The sequence below is a fragment of the Anarhichas minor genome, unplaced genomic scaffold, assembly GCF_050575085.1.
Source record: "Anarhichas minor isolate MPS153535 unplaced genomic scaffold, ASM5057508v1 ptg000058l, whole genome shotgun sequence".
Lineage (NCBI taxonomy): Eukaryota > Metazoa > Chordata > Actinopteri > Perciformes > Anarhichadidae > Anarhichas > Anarhichas minor.
This window is the reverse complement of record NW_027466504.1, coordinates 11,639,858-11,666,017: the sequence shown is the minus strand read 5'-3', so window position 1 is coordinate 11,666,017 and position 26,160 is coordinate 11,639,858. Positions and strand designations below refer to the sequence as shown.

The 26,160-nt window shown below is 42.2% G+C and overlaps 1 protein-coding gene across 1 annotated transcript; it reads left to right on the top strand.

Annotated features, from left to right (window-relative positions):
• Positions 1-658: 658 nt before the first annotated feature.
• Positions 659-18,840, top strand: prim2 (DNA primase subunit 2). The gene is made up of 14 exons (XM_076077153.1): positions 659-732; positions 1,327-1,476; positions 1,628-1,740; positions 2,689-2,783; positions 2,884-3,004; positions 3,789-3,884; positions 4,769-4,906; positions 7,340-7,407; positions 9,154-9,226; positions 9,468-9,653; positions 15,713-15,839; positions 16,110-16,192; positions 17,334-17,402; positions 18,145-18,840. Exons 1-14 carry the CDS (start codon positions 666-668, stop codon positions 18,370-18,372), a joined length of 1,614 nt encoding a protein of 537 aa, XP_075933268.1. The 5' UTR covers positions 659-665; the 3' UTR covers positions 18,373-18,840.
• The last annotated feature ends 7,320 nt before the right edge of the window (positions 18,841-26,160 follow it).

Sequence of the window (26,160 nt, the reverse complement as noted above, 5' to 3'; positions counted from 1 at the left end):
CATTAATGCGTAAAACATTGCATTTTGATATCCTAGATGAAGCTAATGTAGTTTTAAGTAATTTATATACGGTTAAGTATCTAAATCAAGCTCATCATGGTTTTTAATCTAAAATCTTAATATGAAATATTGATTTCTAATATTTATTGTCGAGTAGAAATTACAGTAATTCCCTCTGAAATGTATGAAGAAGTTATACTGAATATGTGCTCGTAGCTTCACACTCAACTGCAGGACAGCCGAGATAATAGTTTTCCAAAGTTTCCATTAACTATTATAATTGATTGCAGAGAGCGTCTGGATAAATAAAGACAGGGTACTAAACCTTCCAATTCAATTAAGTAATATAATATTGTATGCTGGAAAAAAAATCAGTCTATGTATGTGTTGTGGGTGCGTTTGTTATGTTGTACAAATGCCCCCGAAAGCTCCTGTTGCACCCATGTCGAGTCATGAAAATAATGCAATGTACAAACCATGCTTTGTTTCAAACATTTTGACTACACGACTGATGATAGAAAATTGTGAAGTTTTTGTCTTTTCTTATCTTTTTATAGAAGTCCTCATTGACCGGGGTGAAATAGCGGGTCACGTGGTACAACTAAACGAGCGCACACACGTGACGACAGGTCTTCTCTTCCTGTGTCGTCATCATTTACCCGCGTATGAACAGACGACTTTGTTTGGCGGGATTGAGCAGAGAAGAAGACGCAAACCCCCGTCGTCTATTCGGTAATAACGACAATAAATACGTTAAATGTTGTTCCAGTACGTGTTGTGTATCGTGTGATAAGTTGCTGAGCTCGTGTTAGAAGTTTACCGCCTTCAACCCTTTGAACAAGGTAGTTTGCTGCTTTATTCTGTCGTATGGAAGCAGCTCCTAAGTACCTTACTGAGTTTAGTGAAGGCAGTTTTCTACACAGGTTTTTGCAGATAAAAGTTAAAGCTAGTTAAATTGTGTGTGGTGCCACTTCTGCACGTAGAATGGCACAACGTTAGTAACAGAGGTTAAGTCATTTATCGATTTTGTTTTTGTAAATAGGATCCTTTGATTTGTCAAAATCATATGGGGTCAATGGATTGCTAATTGTTGACACATTATGTATCAAGTATCCAATATATAATTTTCATTTATTCTCCAAACTGACACCCAGGTGAAGACATAAAGCTGAAACAGAAATAAAGCACGAGTCGTGCAACTTATTTAATTTCCATGACCATTTGTTGAAGCTCACACTGGAAGTTACTGCAAATATGTCAGCATGCTGACTACTAGTGGCCGACTGTCTTTATTCAAAACACTCTCTTGTTTTCTCTCTCCATCAGGAACCATGGAGTTTACCAGCAGAAGAAGGAAGTTCATCACCAACTCTCAGACGGAGCTCTATGGACATCCTCTGCAGTTCTACGGGCAGCCACCTCTGGAAAACATCTGTCTCACTGAATTTGAGGCATTTGCTGTGGATCGGCTGAAACGTAAGACCTGGGTCTCGTGCTCGTCTGATGATATTTTGAGCTGTTGGCATTTTCTGTATGCTGCGTTTTCTCTGCTTTTGTGAAAAGCATTTTTTTAATGTGTTCAAAAAATGCCTGATATTTACACTGTGTTCTTTTATTGCCACCGCAGTGTTGAAGACCATTGAGAATTTGGGCGTGAGCTGCGTGAAGCTGTCCGAACAGTACAAAAAGAAACTGGATTCTGAGTCTAAAGCCCTGAACTTTCCTTACAGACCAGACGCTGTGAGTATGTTTAGCAGTGCTACATTTACTACCTGTCATGAGTCTTAAAGCTTCATCATGAAGAGATTTCGTCATGACAGTTTACCAAAGCTTTACTTTCATGCAGGCAGGGCTCAAAGTGAGCACCAGCAGAGTGCCGGTTTAAAAAAAAAAAAAGTTCAACCCTGCATGCAGGTTTTGGGAACATGACGTCATGTATCACTCTGCAATCATCCACCATATACGTGTATGTCGGCAGTTATTGCTGCACACTGTACTCCATTGTGCTGGTGGTCGCCTTAAACTGCAATCAGATGCCAGTTTATTTGGGTACAGAGAGCCAAAACCCATGCAGACTAATACAACTGATCTGTACTGTTAAACAGGCATGTAGTTCAATTATTTTGACCATCTTGTATATATCAATGGCGGTAGGCTGAATAACAGAAACGCCCGTTAGTAAAACACGCCTGTGGCTGGTGCGATGTATTTAGCTTGATCTGCAGCATTGACTTCTATGGCTCCGGTTGATTCTGTAGTACAGCTTCAAACAAGGTAAAATTGACTTGTTAGCATTTTTGTGAACCTCAAATTATTTCATAATCGTTCACCTGACTGACAGTGAAGATGATAATCCATGAAAATGACGACATCTTCTGTAAAGCGAGTGAATGGCAGTATCAAAACACAAACTAACTGATCTCAGAGGCATACAGTTGGCTGCTTGCTTTGCAAACTACAAATGAATTACTTGAGCCAAAGTCACTGTAGATGGAGTACAGGTAGTGTAAGCATCACTGCAGTACCTGTTATGTATGCAGAGCCACAAAACTCCATTTAATACATCTGTTATTTGAATTTGACCTCACAGCTAAGATTATACACAGCACGACAAAAGTTCTGAAGAAGTAGTGAATAATGAAAACAACTATATCTTTAAACATTCTGTACCTGCTTTCACCCGGTAAGGATGACAGGAAACCTCAGGCTGGACTGAGTGAACATGAGAAACGCAGAAAGGACCACATCTCCCACTTCATCCTCAGACTGGCCTACTGCCAAACGTAAGTTCAGTAGTAAGTGAGTGAGTTTGTTGTCAAATCAAATGTAATAAAATAAAAAAATAATGCAAACTGAATGTTTATTTCCAATTGAATTGTAAAGGGAGGATCTGAGGCGGTGGTTTATACAACAGGAAGTGGATCTTTTCCGCTACCGCTTCAATGAACTGTATCCGCCACAGAAGCTTGAATTTCTTCACAGAAATAATCTGCAGTACGACACTGTGAGTATGTCTTTGTTTACATATTTTGAAAGCCTGTTTTCTAATTGAATGTACGTAAACTCAAAAGGTTCATTTTTGCTAAAACAAAAGTACAATATTATTTTCACCTCCGGTGCTTTTTTTGGTTCACATCTGGCCACATCTGTGAATGTAAAGGCTTGTGGACTGATCTGAAAGCGTCTGTAAAATATGTATTTCTATACAAACCTTCAAAATGTATAATAGAAACTAACCAAGAGAAGGAAAAGTAACATTAGTGCTGAATTGTATTTCCACTAGATGGAGCCGTTTGATCGATTTAAGACACGTGAATCTTAAGGGTTTCCTTTAATGGTGATTTAAAAGTTTAAATGTTGAAAGAGTTGTTTTTTTGTGCTCTAATTTTGTGGCAAAAAAAATGTATTTGTGATCAAATGAGATTTCAGAAGTGATAAATGTCGATCAATGCTATTTTTAACAGTCACAGTACTCCTCATCAAATGTGAATAATAAGTGTGTTTAGTTTCTCTTTTCATTTTAAGTGAGTCTTCAGACCCAATTAAGTTCAAGAACCGAGGCAGGTTTTCTAAAACAGAGATGCATATTTGAAGGAGGAAAATGAAAAAGCAACTCTTTTAATAATCCATCAACGCATTATGTGTGAAGCAAGGAGGAGAACGACACCTGTACCTGATAAATGATGTTTGGCTCCCACCAGCCTCAGCCTTCACTGTATTAACACGGACACAGCGAAGCCTCTGCTGCTCTTCACTGACACTCACCTTTGTCATCAATAACTCTTCAGATTAGTGTCGAGGAGAAGAAGACTCTGCGGGATAAACTCGTCAACTCCAGTTACACCGTCAGTGGAATCACTGTGGAGGAGCAGGACGTCTACAAAGTGAGTTACTCACATCTCTCTGTCTCTCTCTCTCTCTCTCTCTCTCTCTCTCTCTCTGTCTCTCTCTCTCTGTCTGTCTCTGTGTCTGTTTGGAGGTCTGCTGCTTCAGACTGGACTTTTCCTTTTTAAACTCTCCCCTGTTGGTCCCCCAACTTTATGGAGTTGCAATGCTAAATCTACGGAGTCGTCCCTTTGTTAAGGTGATTTCAAACCAATGTATAACAAACTAGATGATTACTTGGATAAATGAATCCTTTGTCAGTATAATTTGGGTCTCATTCAGAGGTGTGTTGAAGATATCAACTGTCGCTACACGTTACATCTCAGATCACACACTTTTCTCTCACAGTGTGACTCGGTGTCAAATGCGATGGGGAGCATTTACAGAAACACTTTTATCCTTCTGGCAATACATGAAGTTTTGTAAATCCACAGATTTGGATTGTAGTGACTTCTGCTTTTTGTCGGATGCTAAATTTGGACTAATTACCACAGAAGCTTTCTCATTAGATTAACTCATACTGTGTAAAGTGAACCTGCCAGGAGCACCAGGGCAGTGCACATTGTAGCTTTAGCATTGAAGTAAAACACTGATTCAGATCATCTTCATATCATTTCACAGTTGAATGGATTTAAGTCGTCAGTTGTCTTATTTACAAAATGAAAGGAGAGGTGAAAATACGATGGCCTTGACTTTGAATTTACGTTGCAGTATTTGTTAAGAGCATGTAAATCATCACACTGCCTTTATATAACATCACTAGAATACACAGAGCTAAGTGTGGGCCTCAGCATCCTGACATTCACTACGCATTCAGAGTATTAACATCTATATCTTTTAAATGCATTCATTATTTAAAATATGTTTTTGTTTTTCTTTAAAGGTCCCATTTCAGGATGCCCTGGATCTCGTGCGAACAAGGAAAGTGTACCTGAAAGCGGGCTACGTGTACATCCCTCACCAGGACATCGTCACCATTGTTCTCAACGATTTCCGCACCCGGCTGTCTAAAGCTCTCGCAGTAAGTGTTTGAAGCTCTTCACTGTTTCACACAAGAGTTAATAATGATATCGCAGAACGCTCAAAAAGAAATGTGTGTGTGTGTGTATATTTGACCACTTTATTAGAAAATGAGATGATGGGTACACATCAACAATGCTCAGGTATGCTGTGGAGTTTAAATGATGCTAAATTGGTCCTAAGAGGCCCACAGTGTGCCAGGAAAAATCTCCCCCTCACCATCACACCTCCTGTCCTATATCTGGAGTTAGAACCGTGGTTGTTGCCTTCAGGGCCTTAAAGGGAAACTGGAGAAATGCGAGGTTCAAATAAGTTTGCACACATGTTGACACGGGGACAGCTAGTATGAAAAGTGCTCATTCTCCCTGCGGGCATGATGCTTTTTTTAAGGGCTTTGAAGGGGGGGGGGGGGTCTGTGAAGGCACAATACCAGCATGTTCGTGCATTGAATGCCCTGAGGGACATGGAACATGGTGTTTCCAGGTCCAGAGGCGTCCTTTATGAAACACGTGAGGAGACAACCATCGTTACACCGTGGTGAGGCATCCTGACGAGAGAACAGGCACAAGCATGCTCAACGAGCACGAGCAGTGGCACTAAAGGTTTATGAATAGACTTCAGCATCATTACTGAGATGAAAGAAATCTAAAATATATGCAACTCACAGACACAGAAGAAATGATAGAAGAAGTCAGTGTAAAGGCCAGCGAATCATTAATGTTCTGATTGGAATGTCGGAGCGACATGAGGGATCAGTGTTTCCATAACACGTCCGCCTTCTGCTGAAAGTGGTCTCATCATTATTAGACCTGATCCCTCTGACGGGTCAAACCACTGCAGGTCTTCAGTCCAGTTTGTCCAAAGTACACCTATATGCTATATTGCAAAATTAACATGTATCATAACACTTCTGCACTGGTCATGCATGTGTCACAGAATAGATAATTCACTCTTTTTTTACCAACACATAACACAAACAGTCTTAACCCAGATCTCATAGATGCGTTTGTTTTAATTATGACTTGTACGTGCTCTCAAGTGGGAAACGATGTCACGGTGACGATGTTTCTAGTGTGCGTCATGCATCATCTGGTCCAAAGAGACGCCGGTCTCAATGGCTTTCCAAAGCAGCGCTTTGAGTCTACCGTAGAGCCGGCAGCTCATTGCTTTGTTCTGAGAAAATGATTCGGCAGTTTGAACAAAGGAGCGTTTTTTTTTTGTTTTTTTTTGGTTTTGTTGTTCGACCCTTTTTGTATTTAACTGTGTCGTCACTTTCAATCAGTGTGTCGCCCGTGTTCATGACAAAGAGCGGCTTCTGTTTAGCCAGAGATCTAAACAGCCTATCGGAGCTCTCCTTTAAAACTCACTACCTGAATGTGCTCGATTTAATACACAATAGTGATTTAGTGAGTCGTTTTTAATGTAGCTCACTCATCTCACAATGCATGCAGAGCATCTTGGCCTGCTGCTCTGATGATGTGCGTTTACCTTCACAGAGAGAAGGTAAACTGTTTATTGTGGGCGAGTTCTGTGAAGAATCCTCTCAGGACTCCACTGGCTGCAGAACCCGGTCTGGAGTCCAAAGCCTGATTGGATGCCAGATTGTGTGTCCTTGGCGTAGTATAGAAAGTCGTTGCCGCTGCACTAATGTTTTCATAGTGGGCAACATGCACTTGATTTGCTTCAACACATGTCCTCCATCATGGGACAGACAGCAGGACCATCTTCTCCAAATTACAATAGGAAAAGCAACTAAAAAAGAGCAACTTGGACCAGTTCTGCCATTCTCCCATTTCCTGCTAATTATCCGGACCACTAACTGTTGGAATGGAATAATGCTCCAAAACAATTTTGCTTGTAACTGTGCCGTTGTGACTGTTTGTGTGTTGCTATAATGGTTATTTACCCCCACTGGGGACGACGCGGGGACAGCGCAGAGAATGTGTCATTAAAAAGGCATGAAATTGAAAGCTGCTTCTCCATATCACTCTTATTATTGGTTGGCTGTTCATTTTAGCAGAAAACAACAGAAATATAGTGGCTGTATGAAGCTTGTGTGTGTGGCAGTCGTAGAAGTGATTTCGACTGTGGACTTGTGCTTGTTTGCTGATTGGAGTCCATGTTCATGAAGCAATTAAACAAAGTAAAGCTTTCTGTTTGAGAGGGATGAACATCCAGTCACACTCTCAGCTGAAAAGTTCACTTCTAACTGAGACAGGAAAACCAAACATCAGGATCAGGGGGGCGTATACAGATGTTCCAGGATGGGGTCATATAATAATGACTTTAAAGAAATAGTAAATTAAGTTAATGTAGCTTTATTTACATTTTGTTCTGTGAAGTACTTCATATTTGTACTCACCCTGCAGTGTTGGGCTGACCTTTTGAGAAGCACTCTCTAGCATTACTCATGTGATGTCCATCTCATCTGCAGCTGACAGCCCGCTCGCTACCAGCAGTGCATTCTGATGAACGGCTCCAACCGCTCCTTAACCACCTCAGGTAAGCAACGGCAGGATTAATAACTATGCTGCCACTTTGCCAGGACTCCGCTTGGAGAAAAGAAGAAGAAGAGATTTAGCAGGATTGATCTTTGGCACCAAAGAACGGCAGCTTGTGGCTGGTCTGAGTAAACCCAATCTGTCCTTGTAGTGAAGTCCAGATGTTGTGGGTATTTGTGTTGCCTGGCTCCGTGTGCAGCGTCGTCTATTCCTATTGTTACAGTAACTGTCTCAAAATATTTAGGACTAATGCTTCTCATGCACTGTGCTGTATCTCTGTGTTGGTTGTTGAGTGTTGGGGCCATGCGATGGATTACTTCATTCATTTTATAATAGTTTAATGCAAAGGGGCATTTTAATGGTAAAAGTAATAGATTAAATAGAGCTCAGTGTACACCCCGCATGAGCCAAATTCAATATTGTTTGGAAACCTGCTTAAAGTCGTGCTGTGAGCGAATGTGATCAGCATGTCAAGTGGACGAAGTGCAATTAGTTTTCTGGACTGGTGCAGTAAAAGCTGTTGCTTATGTCGGTGCGTTGGAGGTTTTTAGGTTTTAACCAAAATGCTAAACGCAAGCCTCAGAAGCCCGTTGCCTCATTTAAGTACTTCACCAAAACGGCATCTTCTTTTGTCATCAGTTGCAATATTTAAAATTTTACCCATCAACAAAAAAAAGCAACGAACCGCACTGCTGTTTGCAAGCGATCAGATGGGATCAGTGTGTCCACACACCAGCCTGGATGCATGTGTTGGTGTGGTAACGACGTAGCTACGCTGGTGACGCGGCTTTCCATCGCGGAGGCATTTGACGAGCAAGTGACTGGCAGCTGTTGAAATTGGTCCAGCATTGAGGGAAAACGCTGAAGCCGCAAAACGGGCTGCAATGTAATAACTTTGGGCCACTCGGCGTCAATCTGCGGCCAATAAATGAGCTTCTTTTTGTTACTTACAGGCTCAGATTGACAACATTATGGAAATAACGACAGAGAAATATAATGTTTTTCTTTACCTTTGGCTTCATCCGGTCTGGTTGTTGTTGTTGTTGTTGTTGTATATTATATTATGTTATTATTGTTAGTTGTTGTGCAATGATGGTGTTACCCGGAAGGATTACATTGCAGGCAGTTTTGCTCGATACTGGACCGGTTTAAGAATCTTTGTCCCCACTAGACACACAAACGTGGGGAAATAGGCTCCAGGCTTAAAGATGCCGAAGTTACCGTTCAGCAAGAGCACTCGAGTTTGCATGAAATAGAGGCTCAATAAGCAACAGTGTTGAGTTGAGCTTCAATGGCAAAGGAGAGCAGCTCAGAACACAGTTAGTGTTTATCTCACTTTAGATAAAAGTAAGAATATGAATATACGGGTGGAAGAAGTCGTGTTGCCTGATTGTTGGTGGGGGATTAGTGGGCAGAGTTTTCAGATTAGTGGGCTGGCCACTAATCTCTTCGGTAGGGGGAGCACAATGTGGAGTAAAGCACTGCCATGCAGGACTCAATGGTTGCCAAAGTCATCGATTTAAACATCTCCTGATGGCGGCAGTTTTACATTCATGTGACGGGAGGTTACAGCGGATGTTTTATATTTACCTTTGAAAAATGATTGCGTCGAGTCTTCAATGTCAGCTCTTACTTTGATTACATTGAGTGAACTAATATCTAATCGGATTTCATGGCCCTGATTGCTTCTAAAATGGTTTTATTTGTCACAGTCCTGATATTTTGTAACAATGCATTTTTGTTTTAGTCATGCCTACGTGGGACAGGATTACAGCATCCAGAAGAATGTTGGGAAAATCTCCTTGGATCAAATTGATTCAGTAAGTGTCATTGACCGTCGACTCCTTAAATGTCAAGTTTAAGTTGCCATTTAGCCCGAGGAATGTGTGGCGTAAAGCGTATAATAAGGTTTGTGTAGTTATTCTAGTGGCACAGAGCTAGGAATGAAAGTAAAGTGTATTTAGTGCCACTTTAGGGTCAAAAAGAAGATATGAAATCAAATATAAGAATAGATATTCACACGTACAGATGGATTACAGTGGTATTGTTGTCCGCCTCCAGCTTTCGGGAAAGTCCTTCCCGCTCTGTATGAGGCAGCTCCACCAGTCCCTCCGAGAGAACCACCATCTCCGCCACGGCGGCCGCATGCAGTACGGCCTCTTCCTCAAAGGGATCGGCCTCTCCCTGGAGCAGGCGCTGCAGTTCTGGAGGTCGGAGTTCATACGAGGCAAAGTGGATGCTGACAAGGTAATGCTGACAACATGAATGCTATGAATGTGTTTTACGGTATTATGTTTGACTGCTGAACGTCCTGTTAAATGTTAAGTCTCTGCCATCAATTACAGAGACTGCGGCGGCTTGGCAAACACTATTTTACACCGCCATAGTGCCATTCAACGCCTAAATGGGCGGTGCTGGTTCATTCGCGATGACGTGACCCCATCAAAGCTGTATTGAGAGGAATAAATGTCCCTGGTAGCATTATTTGCATGCACTCAGTGCTAATGAAGACTTAAGTGCTCGTGGTCTCAGATGTCGTGTCTCTCAATAGAAGAGCGAGACGCAGTAAAGACATTACGGTTTGTTTTACATGAAGAGAATCACTTCTCTTGATGTGAATAGGAGATGACAGGATACTCCACCTGATGGACCAGTTCACATAGAGCAGATAGAATTTCATCCTGTGCATTGTTCTAATGCTTTAAATATTAATATTTATATATTTATATTATATATATATTATTTCTATTCTAAACGAGTCTGGACTGCACCAGCATTTATTTAACAGTTGTGAACTATGTTACAGCCACGCTGTCAAGAGAATAACTGTTCTATAGATAATTAGGCTTGTATCAGTTTGCCTTCACAGATGTGACTTTACCGTGAACACTACAGACTGTTACAGCATCTCTGTGTGCCTTGGCTGGCCTGTCTGAGTGAGATATGGAAGATTCAAACTTCACTCTGGTTTTTGAGTATTTTATTTTTAATGCTCCATCCTCAGTGCAGCCAGTTCGTTGTCGAGATATCGAGAAAATTAACTTTCAATTCCAGTGAGTGAACCTCATTCTGTGCCATCGTATATAGTTGCAAAAACAAAATACAATTCCCAAAAATGATGAAGTTACAATTTGTTGATTTGATTGATGGACCAATCTGCTAATTGAGAATCAATGAATTCAAATGAACATACACATACACATAGTGTTGGACGTTTCAACAGAGATGTGTCTGGCTATCGTTAGCTGAACAAAGTGTAAATGCTGACTCGGTTCATTGACGAACAAAGTAACAACTACCGGTACAAAGGTCCAGATTTAGAGAGGCGTAACGTTATCACATTTTGCAAATTAGTGCCACCTCCTGACAATAATAGAGAAAGCTGTCTAACATTCGCCCTCCTGACTCTTATTAAATATCAATAACTCTTGAATGCATGTAGAATACTGCCGGCTTGGCACCAATGTGAGTACAGTGACGTAACGACCCTTCCTTCTTCTATATTCAGTATTTCTTGCACTCCAACAGGAAATAAACTGACACATTTGGGCTGTTAACGTTCCACAACTGTGAAATGGTCGATATATTTATTACAGAACTTTTAATATGCGTGTATAAAAGTAAAACATGTGATCTTGTCTTATCACTTGAGCTGCTTTTATAATTATTTCTATTTTCTACCGTACATTTGAAAAGTAAAAGCTTATGTAAATATCGACCATCTGACCTGCGGCGATAAACACTGCTTAATCTCACACACACACACACACACACACACACACACACACACACACACACAGTGTGTTGCAGTTTTGGGTGCAAGGTGAGTGCCAAGAAATCATTTAATTGTGAGTTAAAAAGAGACCCGGTGCAGTGATCTGGCTCAGAGGTGTGTGTGTGTGTGTGTGTGTGTGTGTGTGTGTGTGTGTGGCCTTAATCCCCGAGCCGTGTTGTCTTTTAGATAATTACTGGGAGTAGTAGTAGATAACATGGCTGCCATGTTGCTCCGGGCGGTCTGCACTCTTTCCAGTCCGGCGACATGTGTTGCAGCAGCCAGACAAAGCGGTGGGAGATCTTGGGGCCCCAGTTTCTGTTGTAATCAGAAGACGCATCAAATAGTTCTGACCAGACAAAGACACACAGGGAGTCCTTCATGTATTTAGCTGTTCATCAGATGTGTTGTCCCTTTGTAAGGTTTTTCACATCTCTTAGCCCGTGCAAAAGAACTCATTTCAAAAATGTATCTCACTGGAAAAACCTTCAAAAAGCAAAACTCAAAGTCGAGGAGTAAACAAGTGAACTGTGTTAATACTATTTAACCTCAATATGGTCTGTCCAGGTTGTTCCAAACCAAAACTCCCTTCATACTTTGAGTATGAAGCATTAAAAGTGACAGGGGCCCTGCCTCTAAAAATACACTTTCCTTGTATAATTGTGGAAATGAGTATCCTGCTGGTGTACCTATTGACTGCAATGACCACCTGTATTCAAGCACCCAACGATACTGAGAACGAACAAGGTTGCTGCATTACTAATCCGAGATGAAAGTAAACAAAAATACCCCCGGTAATTTGTGGAGCTCTTTGAAAGGGTTTCGCACTGCAGCAGCAGAACATGTTTGACGTCAGGGCAGTTATTTCTGAGTTGTTTACTCTCTAAAGACTAAATTCAGAAAGAGGGTTTTTGTTTGTGTGCAGACATTTAGTCGAGCCATCTAAAGATTTCCCGTCACCCCTTTTTGTGCATCTTTGTTACCGACGCCTGTTAAAGTGCATTTCTAGACTAATAAAGCCGAGTCTATCCATTCTCTCCAGCCCTCCAATCTGCCGTTGGCCCCCCCCCCCCAGTAAGAGCCTCGTGGCGGCTGCGGTACATTGAATTCCCGCTGCGGCCCCTCTTTTGGTTCCCATGTACGAGCTCCCGGAGGAAGCGTGATGGGCTGTGTGCACAACGCCCGGCTCTTGTTCCACGGCAGAGTGGTGCTGAACAGATCGCTGCTCTCACAGTGATGTATGTGTTAAGTTCGGGGACTGCACTTTGTGGCGTGCTGCACAAAAAGCCTGCTCATTAGTATGCGGCAGGCACGGAGGAAAAAGATGGGAGGCAGCGATGCCGAGAGAGAGAGGCCCGGAGGACGAGAGCGGTGTAATATTAGACTGGGGGGGGGGGGGGGGGGATTGATGAAATCAACTTGATCTATCCATTTTTTTTTTTTGCCACATGAAGTTAGCGAGAGTGTCTGTTTGAACCACATTTCAGCGGGTTGTGTTGCCCTCGGGGTAGGACTGCTTGTTTTACAGATGTTAACTTCGGGTTAATTAATTTCCACTAACTGACGCCATTGTTCTTGCTCTAGCTTTGCTTTGCTCTGGGGTCCTTTTTCAACAATGGAGGGCTTTTATCAGATGACACTTTCTATTAAATGCTCGAAAGTGTGGTTACAAATATACACCATGTTGTTTTTGTATGACTGGTATTTTCAGTACATTTGAAAGTAGCAAACAGCTGCATAAACACAATATCACTTTTCACTTCACTTTTGTTCTTGAAGGCAGACAAGAGAGGCAACGTTAACCAGATGTTGCCGTCATTCTTAAATTAGGATTTAGGAATTAATTGGGACGTCTTTACTATTTCAGCGACTTGACATTCATTAAGTAAACCGAATATCGACCAATACGTCACCTTATCTCGTATACAGGTAGGCTAGAGGCGAGGCGACCCATCCGCCAGGACCTCCCCCTCAACCTTTGGTCCCGGCTCTCGTTGGCTGTAGTTCCCCGACGTATCCAGATGTATCCAGATGTGTAGGCTGCCAGATATCTGGAATGCGTCTGAGAGGCAGCCGCGAGCCTCGTGGCTCACATCTTTGAACATCTGAGGCTTTTGTCGGGAAGCTCCATAACCGTGAGAGAGAGGGGAGAATCAGGGCTAAAGTCATGTAGTGTGAACTATGTCTGAACCGGCATAGTGAGCCAGCATGCACAGGACCAGGACACGAAACCTGCAGCTGTCTTTCATTTTATGATTGACGTCTAAAACAAAAGTTAATGGAATGTTTTTAGTTTTTTCCCCTAATGACGTTAAGCTCTTTTAGTGGCTGCACAGCGCAACGTTTAGGGTTTGCAGCGCCTCAGTGTTTTAAGTACTGTGCAGTTCTAATTTGTCTCCATTGTCTTTTAGTTTAAAGATCTACCGGTGCATTGTGTGGAACATCAAACTTCTTAACTCGAGCACACTGGCAGTGTTTCATAGTCTCTCACCTTTTTATTGTTGTTAGGTTCCAAAAAAAAGCCTGTAGTGCAGATTAAAACGGGACTTGTTTGAATGGTATTACATGTAAGAGGAATCTGAGCTGCAGGCACATCAGTCACTGTGGACTGACGGAGCCTAAGAAGCCATGCCAAGTTTACACACACACTCGCACGCACACTCGCGTACGTAATCCCTTTGATTGTGTCCTATTTCTCTGTCTCCATCGCCTCAGGTTTCTGTGAATGTGTCCTGCAGTGTGGGGGGATGTTACAGTGACGAAGCCCCGTGAGCCAAGATGTGCACCAGAGGAGCGGCGGCTCTGCTCCTCTTTTAATGCCGCTTGTGTGCTTGTGTGCTTGTGTGCAGACTCTCTCTAACACGGCTGACCTCCAAACTGAGGGAATTCAGAAACCCACAGTAGAGTAGATCCAGGATTATCTGAAGTGTGGGCTGGAGTGTGGGAACACGTTGTGAATATTTTTAGAGGGGTTGCATTCAATGCGAGTAAAAATAGGACAAGTTGTGAACAAACTGCAGGCTGCATTGTAGCGCGTCCGATTCTGACGGGAATCTGGATTCAGTTTTTTTAAGGACAAATCGAATGTCTTTTAGAAAACGGCAAAATGTCTGAAATCTATTTTTGGTCGATCTCAGGGTTTAAGAAAGAGAGAGTTTGTCGATAATCTGTTCTTGTGACTTTAATCTCCATTTTTAGCAAAATAAGAATAAAGTCGGGCCACCTCAGTGAGAGTTCATCATTTCTTAGTATCACTTCTTTTTAGACCACATAGGATCTTTTTATGTCCTAATTATTTCACATAATGCATATTAAACACACTTTAGTGCCGGTGGAGTTCCAAGATGAGTTTTAATAGAGTAGGGGGGTCTTAAATCAGGAAACAGCCTCTTGAATCCTCCCGCGCTTCACATAATTAATATTTGATTTAGTGTACTTCAAGAAGCCTTTATGGTTCTGTGAATTGCCGCTGCAGCTTGTCACATTAGCAAGTTCAAGGGTTTTATTGCAACATTTACGTGTTATGATGGGAGCAGTCCCGGTGATCGTGTTCTGCTACTGTCGCAGCACACTGTTGGTATTTTACTGTTTGATTTTTAGAGGCAGGGTCCCTGTAAATCACGTTTAGTGGTTGCACACGAGCGCTGTACGTAGAGAAGAAGTTCACTGTGAAGAGTGTGTAGCGTGAGCCCCGATAGGAAGTCTGAAGGGAGTTCTGGTTCGGAACAACCTGGACAGAAGATGGTGTGACGGTTTGCAGATGTCTGGCACTTTTAAAGTGTATTAATACAGTTTACTCGTGTTTGCTGTTTGAGAGATCATGTAACTTTTTTTCCCAGCTATTAAATCAGTGACTCACATAGTTTGACTGTAACTTAGTTAGTTGTCTCTCAACCAAAAGGTCAGGCCCCCTCCAATGATGCTGAGATGGGCAAAGAAATAAGAACACAAACTACTGGAATGTGTTTCCATTTCTTTCTGTCTTTAGCATTTGCTTTGTCTTTCTTGAGACACATTGGATAATGTTCTCTTTGGGCCTGGGACAGTTAGTTAAATGAAATGAAAAATATCTTATAATGAGGAACTATAGCTGTCAAATAGATCTAGAGGAGGAACATGTTCAACACTTCCCTCTGGGATGCGGCGTAGTCGTATACGGTAGTTTTAAAATGAAGATACTCTAATAAAATACCTTTTTTAAAAGTGAGGTAGGAGTAGATACCGCTACGTTGTATTGGGAGGTCCTTTTCTATTTAAAACACACTGTTCATGTTGTATCAAAGTGCTCTGCAGGATAAGGGTCAAAAGCAATTAAAATGGAAAGAATATCCATAATTCAGCTATCTGGAGTGTGACGACACCTGTACAGCAGGTTCTCTCTAATCGCTCCATATTTCATTGAGGAAAACACCCCGTCAGAAGTGACATGACGTACGACCATGTCTCTTTTCACCCCAACCTTGTGCCTCTCGCGCTCTCATCACCACTAATGCCTCTGTCTCCTGTCTCCTTTCCTCGCTCTCTTCCCCTCTAGTTTGACAAAGCATATGCCTACAGCGTGCGCCACATGTTTGGCAAAGAAGGCAAGCGAACAGACTACACCCCCTACAGTTGCATGAAGGTGATTTTATCAAACCCACCCAGCCAAGGCGACCATCATGGTGAGTTGATGACTGTCGGAAGAAGCCATTACCCGTGTGATGAGCCACTCAGCTGCCATTATCAGGCTTTTTACTTCAAGTACTTTGCATGGAAACTGACACAACTGATAGTGGAGATTGCATGTGAGGCTCTAAATGCTGATCTTTTTAATGACAGACTATTTCAGTCCCCCCCCCCCCCCCCCCCATCAGTGAAACAAGTAATGTGCCATGTTAACTGTTAATCTATGCGTTGATTCATTGTAATACATTTTAACTTTGTGTTTCTAGGCTGTCCTTTCCGTCACAGTGACCCAGAACTGCTGAAGCAGAAGCTTCAGGTCTACAAAGTGTCTCCCAGTGGGATCAGTCAGGTGGGTGCCGTCCTGTCTAGGGTGGGCCTCAGACGGCCCTCTAGCCTGCGCTATCTGCTTCTAACGGGCGACATTTCTCCCCTTATCGCATGTATGTTTATAAAAAAATGTTTATCCTAAAGCATTTATTAGTTTCTGATATATCTTCCCACAGTAGAGGTTTATTTCTGCATGAGCTGCAATGTAAAGACTGTTCTAGAATGATCTAGTGTGGATGTTCGGCATGCTGTTTCTCTAATCCCCTGAGAACCTTCCAGTCCAGAATAAACCCCACTAATTGGAGAGGAAGTACTTAGTGAAGGGAGGTACCACACCAGTGAGTAAAAATATCACACTGCTGTGGTACCACTGTGATATTTTTCTCCTTTTGCATTAGAGGAAAAATAACTCAAATCACAACACAGCTAGTGTTTACTTGTTTTAATGTGAGTTTTGTGTGCATATTTTGCTAAATGTTCCTGGTATTCCAGTAAACAAAATAATAAAAACTGCATCATTTTGGCATAAAGTAAGAAGCGCTCATCACTGATCTAAAACCAGCCCCGGTGATGAGCATGCTTGTAGCAGTATCACGCTGCAGGCAGCCTTCAGGGATATAGGGAATAATGAAAGAGCCAAAAACAGGCAGGTTCCACAGAGTGTCTCTCTCTCTCTCTCTCTCTCTCTCTCTCTCTCTCTCTCTCTCTCTCTCTCTCTGGAGACCTTTGGAGACCTTTGGATTGATATTTTAGCAGGTGAGTTACCCTGAATATGCCGTCGCCAACACTCCAGTGCTTTTAGTGTAGTACCAGATTGTGAGAAGTCTTATGTGAAGGCTTCAACATATCTTTTTAGCTTTGCAGAGCTTAAGAAAACCAGAAAGAAAAAAAAAAATAGGAAATCCCAAAAATTGTACGAGATGTACGATGAGGCGTAATCGCTGCCAACGGTGATTCTACAAAGAGTTGAATCAGGGCATGAATATTAAAGTAGCCCAAATAAGCCTGTGATTTGTTTTCTTTGCAAAGATCTCTTGACATCATCGTGTGTAAATGTACTGTGTCGGTATCTACGGTTTAACAGTTTGGGGAAAGAAAATAGTCCCATGTACTGTAAGCCAGTTCCTTCATTCTTTCTACTGTCTACCTTCTTTTTGTCTCAGATCCTGGAGCTGGTTAAAGGGATGCACTTTCAGCTGGCGTGCCAGAAGTACTTTGAGCTGACGCACAACGTAAGTGCAGATTTGATTAGAAGCCGGGTGTAACTGGGCTACCTTTTGTCAGAGACGGGGGTTTGGTCCTCAGGAGAGACCCACAACTGTCATCACCTCCGCCATCAGCTGGCTGTCACAGCTACTTAATTTTCATAGGTTTATTATAGCGTTCAGATCTTTTTAGTCCCCCATGGACACTTGTTTAATTTAATCTGTTTTAGTTTGGATGCTTGAGTCATCATCCCTTTCAGTCACACTCAAGGTCCTCGTTTTTAGAGAAAACTCAAAGCATTCTTACTTGTGACTTTAAATGCAAGACATGTTTCAGGTGTTGGCTCGTTTCCTATAAATTCACATTCAAACACACCCATTCACCTGGAACACCATTGTGTAAACTACTGCGACTCTGCTGAACATTTTACAAGATCAACTTCAAAAACTACAAACTGTCTAATACAGTATGAGATATATATATATATAATCATAATCATTTACATGATTTTGACATTTTATTTCCTGAAAGGGCATTTCATCTTTTCACTCAATTAGAACGCTAATTTGGCCATGAAAGCCTGCTGTCCTCATCATTGTTAATAAATTAGCAAACCATTCCACATCGTCCCCAATGAAGCAGATGTTACACGACCATCTCATAACATCCAATCAATCAATCAATATGCCACCAACCTGCCTCTTCTGACGTCCATTCTCCTTTCCCCTTGTCCTTCCTCTCCTGTGTTTTCTTTACTTCCTTGAGCAGATTGAGGAAGCCAGTTTCTCGCTCAATCATCCCAACCAGTACTTTATAGAGAGTCAGAAAGCTTTGGGAGGAGGCAAGGACGTCAAGCGAGAGACGGACACTCCTCATAAGTCGCAGGAAAATCCGTCCGCCAAAGGATCCGGTGCTACTGGAGAGTCGGCAGCAAACACCTCGCAGGGTTTGGCTGAGATGACGGAGGAACTGGACTCCTACTTCCAAGATGCCTGATTTTCTTTTTGTGTGTTTTTATCTGTTTGTTTTTTTTAGGTGTGGTACATAATCTAACTTTAGCTGTACATGACATGTACATGTCATTTCTCCATATTCTCAACATAGCAGACTTTAAGTTGACCTCGACTGGACCTAATAAAACTTCAACGTCAGACCAAAGCAGAGCTTTCTTTCTTCTGTTTATTCCATTATGTCGGTGACACAGCGTCATTCATTTTTCTGTTTAAACTCACTGTTAAAAGTTATCTCTGTATTTCCTTCTTTTTTCCCACACTGGTCTGAACTCGGATGGCTTCTATCCAGTCTCAGTGCTCAGTGTTTTGGCAGGAATGTGGTTGTCAGGGGGGGTTGATGACTAGAACATTACCCAGCTGTCTCAGAAACAATGTCATTGTATTTGCTGGCAGGAGGATGGATGAATTGTGGCAGTAGGATGGATGCAAATAAACTATTTCCCCATTTGTATTATGCCGCCTTGGAATGTTGCCTCATCGTGCACAATGCAGTTTATTCAAAGCATACATGGTCCGCAGATATTTCCTCCTCCTCTCGAACTTCTGTTTGCAATCATTTGTGAACATTTTTTGCACCAGTGTGGCAACACGGGCTGCTCTTTAGGAGGTCTCCACTCTTACTGTATGTGTTGTCTTTAGATCCAATTAGATGCACTGAACAGGCAGCCCTGAATTACATGAATACAAATGTGTGAATGAAAACCTTTCTGTAATTTAATGATTGTGTCATTTTATCTCTGTGAGGGTTTTGGAGGTAAGAGAAAGAAAAATCACAGCACATTTGTTCTGCAGGCTTTCCTGCTAGAAGACTTCATCACGCTTGTAACGTCGGAGCTCTAAAACACACGGCCTGCCCCAGAGCTGCACATAGCTGGAATTAAATTAGGTCTTAAAATCCAGGCATGGAGCTCGACACAGAGAGGATTTATCCAGTATAATAAGGCAACTGGATAACGGTGCGCAGCCAGGCTGCTGTCAGCAAGACACCCTCGGTGTTTAATATTCGGTTGCGCATGACTACGTTTGACAAAGCTGGGCGCTGTCTTAGATTGTGGGCAGGCAGTTGACTGGGACAGTGTTTATCTCCTCTGAATGGATTTACAATCATTAGTCATCAACTTGCTCACTCTCTCGTAGTGCGATTTGTTTTCTTCCAGGGCTCATTACATGGGCGAGAGGTGTGCTGGGGGTGGTGCATTAACCGAAAGGGCAAGGTGCGACATTTGTTCCATGAGCCTGGTATGGAAGCTGACGTACAGGGAGCATCTGTATGCAGAGGTGTGCCCTGTAGCTGGAGTGAAGCTTCGTGAATGTGTTTCAATCTGAAGCTGGTAAATCCTGCAAAACATACCATGCTCAAGTAAAATCAATTCAAATATAAAAGAAAGAAAGCAGAACTTCAGGTATACTATAGGAACATAACAGGAAGTGTGCATTTGTGATAGCTGCGACCATTCACACACACACACACAATGTCACAAACATTTGATCTCTTTAGTAAAATGAAAAATATACTTTGCTTGGACCATTAATGGCGCCCGCAACAAACGGTAATAAAAGGGGTGGGGCTAACGTGTCTTCACCAATGAAAAATAACTGACATTTCATGGCATGACCGTAGCACCACTGCTGTATTTTTGACAGCACAGGCCTCAGGGCCAATGCCTTCAGGATGGGTTCAGTCCGGTTCATCCTCAAGATGGAGACACGGCCTGTCGGCACCTGGAGGGTTGAGGTTAGGCTGTTGGATGCTGGAGGAAGGCAGACAATTACTCCTCCATGCAAATGAATACAGACAGCTGGAATCAACTCAAAAACTATCCAGACATTGGAGTGGCCATTAGAAACGTCGATGTTCCCTGGAACACAACTTTTGATCAGAGAACAGCAACGGTTAGACATCATGTATGGTTATGGCTGTGTATACAATGCGACTCTAGCCCACTGAGTTTTTGTCCTGGAGTGTGTTGTGGAGACTTTGTTGCACGCTCATTTAACTAGCGTTAGTTGCTTGGTATAGCCATATTGAACCCTTGGTTGCTTGGTATAGCCATATTGAACCCTTGGTTGCTTGGTATAGCCATATTGAACCCAATATGGCTGCGGCCAACAGTAAACGTGCAGTTTGCAGTAACATCTTTCTGTGCGTTTACACTTACACCCTTGACCTGTATGTGGAAGAAAGAGAGCTACAGAGATGCTGGTCGCAGCTAAAAGGATCACCTGCTTTGTGAAGTGAAAATGCACCAAAACAAATCAAACGTTTATTTGCCAGCATCTGCGTTTTTGCATTAGGGTAAAGCTAAGGAGACTAGGCTAAGGAACCATGACCATGCTCAACCCTATTTGAAGCCTTCAGCCATTATTCAAAACATGAATTTGCATGTACAATGTTTACAAAGGATGAGGTTCCTCAACTGATGCACAAATGCACCTTTCGTTTGCTGGTCATGAGTCGGAACATTTGATGTAGAGAGCTCTTTAACATTGTCCTCTGGTGGTGTGTTGGCGTGGTGAGATATGTCGTCATTGTGTGGTTATAGATGGCATTATTTGGCTGGAATTTTGTCATCTCTGCTGTTGGTGGTCAAAGTGTCTCCCTCTCACTCGTGCACAGTTGTGAGAGTGTGGTTCAGTGTGATAGATCTATGGTATGTTTGGATTGCGTCCTCAAATTGCCTCAAAGCGTCCGGATATTGTGTGACCCCACCAAATATTTCATACCAAAACCGCCACTGTTTGCCAGCAGTATTGAGCACTCACCTTTGACTCCATTGTACATTTCTATTCACAGCATGATGTTTGTCTTTGTCCTCTTCCTAATATAATTTCACCCGGGGGACCACGGTTTGATTTGTTGTTCAAAGTGCCTCACCACCAGAAGCAGCTCTGGTTAATTTGGGGATTTGTGCGCATTTTGTTTCCCTGCTTACATTTAGGGATCAGATAACATCCCATAACGCACACTTGTACATCTCGCCCCCCAGCTTTATACAAACGAGAGCAATTTATTTGATAAACGTCTCTTTCTTCATTTCAGATCTCATAAAACGTTGTGCAGTCATGATGGAGTATTAACTTTTCAGCGGGAGGAAGAGCAGATTATTTCGGGTCTTTAGTGGATTCTTGTCAAATTAGCTGCACTGCAGACAAACTTTATCCTCACTGCGGCGGAGTCCCTGGCACAGGGACACATTTTCTTTTCAATGTGTTAAAATTGTTGATCTGCAGCACAGCCTGATGGAGGTTAAACTAGTAACAACATCTAGAAGTAACAACGGCTTGATGTTGTACTTGTTGCCTTGATTTTTGTGTTAAAGAAATACATGTAATTGGGTCTAAAGTGTCATCACTTGAAACAAAAGCTAATTTCAGGTGTAAATATGGAGGTGACCAAAGGCATCAAAGTGAAGATGTGAATGTTAGGCGTTTCATATTTAGAACGTTAATTATCGTCATATATTTAAGGTGTTTCTTCCTGGCGTTTTGAGGAATAAGCGTAAAAGTGCAAACAACCGAAACACTGACCAAACTTTAAAGAACTAACCAGAATGAAAATGTTAACTACACTTCCAAGATTCAAGTCATTCTGTTTTATTTAGGTTTTATTTATGTGATTCACTGTCAAAAGCGAGTGTATTTAAAGATAATGGCAAGGGGGCGACATTCAGCTCCTTTCTTCTCCAGATTCACACAAATGTCACCCACGAGTCCCATTGGGGTGCATTAAACACACAGTGCTCGGATGTTTACTTTGCTGCCAACGGAAGCAGGGCAGAAACTATTTACCGAGAAAAACAACAACAGCCTGGGGATTGTGTTTGGAATAGTTATGTGAAATCAACAATTTGGCTCTGTCTGATGCAGTACATGACCAATCAGATAAGTCGTTTTCACTTTTACTATTTCAGTTTCCTGAGCACTCGTATGACTCACTAGAAATTGTGACATTTGTAAACCAAATTGGCAGATTGCTGTGCAAAGGTGGAGCTGAGAGTGGAATAACGATGTTGTGGCAAGTTGCAAGACCAAAGTATAGTTTCTCTTTATTTCTCTTTGTTTCCACCATTAAGAACCGTGATTACCGTTTATATGTAATTTCCTCTTTATAATTACATTAAACCAAAGCAACATGATGGCGTTTCATTTCGTCGGTGGTTGGTGCTGCACTTACTTTCTTTCATTAATTATCTGACTAATACACCATAATTGTCTTCTAAATGCATGGCTTGTTGGTGTATAAAGTGAACCAAATGAAAAGTCATGCATTCACTTCACCTGCTTGTTCTTTGCCATCTTCACTGATGGCTGGATTTTATACCCGGCAAACACAGAAGGCAGAATTTCCTTCTCTTTGACTTGCATGGTGATGTGATGTGGAGGAAAACCCAACACAAACAGAAAGTGAACATGCAAACTCTCCATGTGGCTGGGAAGTGATTTTGTTGTTCTTGCTGGGAGGCGGCAACATTGATGCTGCTTTTAGCCTGAAATATAAATTTAACAGTCATTACAAGTAGGTGTTTTCATAGAAACCGTCTGAGCCCGTGCCCTTCCTAAAAGGATGCACCTGTTGGCTTCATTCCATTGGTCTAAATCTGGAGATCCACGAGTGTCCATTACTGTCTCCTGATGACGTTTGGTATTGATTGTAACAGCAGATGGAAGCATCGGTTGCACTCCCATCCGCGTTTTGTCTGATTTATGTGAAACCTGGCAGTTTTTACGAGTGTGATGTCGGTCTCTTCATGAGGAAAATAAACACTTTCCGTGTTGTCCGACATTTATCACAAAGTCCTCTCTCCAAACACAAAGTTAGCCAGTAGATGTGACAACCCTGTTGGTTGTAAAAAAAAATTGGAGGCGAACTTCCTGCAGCTGGATGTAAAGTCATCATTATTCTCCCGGGCGTTGTCTCATTAACCTGACAGATGTGTGAGCCGCTGCTCATGTGATTAACTTCGCTCACAGACTGTATACTCTTTCTGAGCTTCACCTGCAGCCGGGCGGTTGCTCCGTACGTGTTACACTCAGTGTTGGACAAAAACTGTGGAAGAGGAGAATTATAGTTGCTAAAAACAACCCTGCCTTGCTTTGGTAAACAGGTTTTAATCACTGCGTCGCAAATACATGCAAGTTGTTTTTTACCCTTCTTCACATTGTTGTGGATCAATTTGCTTACTGAACACTGACCATCTATTTGATCCCGTATAAGAAGGAAGCTTTTCATCTTACTCTCTGCAGTTATTTTTACCCCTGAGTTATTTTAGCTTTGATGACAGAATTTAATGAGCGCACACTGTTTTATACCCACGTTTGACTTGAAAAATAACTCATCTGGCTGTATTTATCCTCGTCTGTGCTTATATGACTGTAAACTGGTATTGTTTTAAGCGTGTGTGTGTGTGTGTGTGTGTGTGTGTGTGTGTGTGTGAGAGAGATCAAAATGAAGGTTGTGTACGAAGATGGGTGTGGTCCAGGCCTAGTTGGTCATCCCTGTTTGCAGTCTTTGTGGCTAAGCTAACCGGCTACTGGCTGTAGTGTATATGTATGTATATATATATATATATATATATATATATATATATACACAGTATATATATACTGTGTATATATACACAGTATCCCCTGCAGGGAGTGTCACTACTGATATATCACTGAGTAACAGACTAGAATTTGGATGCAACGTTGGCATTGAACGGCTGCTCTAAAAGGAAAAGTCTTCTCCCTTCCTCTCTCTAGCAGTTGAGTGGATTCAGTCACACATATTAAAAACAAATGTGCGTCGGAGTGTGACACATCAAAGGGGAAGTGGGAAGCAAACCCCCTTGTTAATGGAGGGGATTGTGGAAGCAGGGAGTGTGGGATGTTGGGGGGGGGGGGGGGGGGGGGGGCATAATGGCCCTGGCAATCAACCAGCCGACTGCCCGTCCTTTTCCCCTGCAGGGAGTGTCGGTGGAGACGGAGCGCTGGAGCTTGTTGACGCTTCATGAGTTGACACGGAGTTAGGGTCGGTGTCAGCTCTGTACAGACGGGGGATAAGGATCGGAAAGATGGGGAGTGTTGAGGGAACCAGAGTTAAGAGAAATCCCCTGGATTTCCTCTCTGACGTTGACAGATTGATGAGCCGGAGCTCACAGCAGTCCACCAGATTGCCCCTTTGAGATTGATGGATAAAAAAGAAGTTTTTTTTTTTTTCCATCTTATTTTCAATGTTGACACCCTCCCTAAAGAGGTACATCTTGGTAAGTTCTAGATAAAAGCCAGCGGCGGTGCATGGTGTCTCACACCATAAGATAAATAACAAACCCGATACCTTCTTTTATTAGAGCTCATAAGTTGCTATTACTAGAATCAGAGCGTGTATAGCTGCTTCAATTTCATGTCGTCTCTGTAAACTGTTGTCAGCGATAACAAAGGAATGCAATGCTCCATCTTGCAGGTGTGACCATGAGACGGGCTGACAAAAAGAATATCGTAAAATTAAACGTCAATCTTTTGTTTAAATGCATCATTCAGAAGTTCTCTGCCTTTGTGCCTTTTAAAATCACTGGATCTATCGTGAGGACAAAGCTTTCTTTGGGCACTTCAAGTTGACACAAATTATTTTCTCCATTAAATCACACCTGTCATGGAACATTTATTTGAAAATAACAAATCATTTTCGAAATGATCTGTTAGCGAGGGAGGGTGGGGGAGAACTCACCTCTCTCTCTCTCTCTCTCAGCTGCATTGGTTAATCTCTTTCTTGTGGTTTGTAGCATCAGCGCCCTCGGGGAGCTGGCTTTTTTTCCACTACTGACATGCATTTTTCATCTTCACAGGGTCTCCAGCAGCACTCACTATAGAGAACTGCAGTTTCCCCAAGCCCCGTAAATTGTCTGTAGTTTGGTGTCTTAGCTGTGGAAGGCCGCACACGTGTGCACTTTTGAGCCAGGAACTTCAGAGCGAGTTGCAAAGAGACTCTCAGATTTACATCAGTGTGACCCCCATTGAGTCAACACCTCACAGGGCTTAGAAGGTGGACACGCTGACTGATGACTCATTATTTTTTCGTAATTGTGTTTCGGGGTTGCCCTCGAGCAACACAAATCTATTTTGGCCTCAGCCCTTATACGTATTTGAATGTTTGTACAAGACAATCAAATCAAGCAGCAAGAGAGCTGCAAAAGTGGCATTTGAAAATAATAATCTAGTAATTACGTTCGCATGAAAACATAGTTCCCTTTTTAAAGGCCGATTCATATTCTCTTCCCATTCACACAACATGTCAGAGTGGCTGTACGCCATTCTTGCAGTTGCCATTTATTCGATCCTGAAAATGATGCAGAATACTTCAGACAAAGCGTTAATATAATAATACAGCCCCACGGGTCGCCACACCGACAAGGCCAGATCGAGACCAGATTGAGCTAAAGCATTTTAGCCGGCAAACAAACACTTACAAAGCCAGCTCGCAAGTGTTACTTAAAAGTTTTTAGTCTGACATTAAGAGAAATAAAATCTCACACTAATCAACACTTTGGCTCCAGTGGTGGTGACGTGAAGTTATGTGACCGTGGTGTAGTTAGTTTATAGCCCAACGTTAGCTTTTTACCTCTGGCAATTGCATTTACGATAAAAGAAAAATCATAAAAGTGTTGTTCATTTGTGAATATTATATTGCTGAACCAAACGTGTTGAGTATCATCATCAAAGGAAAAGTCCCATTGGCTTTCTGTTGAGGGAACTTTCTTCAGCGCTCTATTTCTCCACTGCTTCTTACACATTC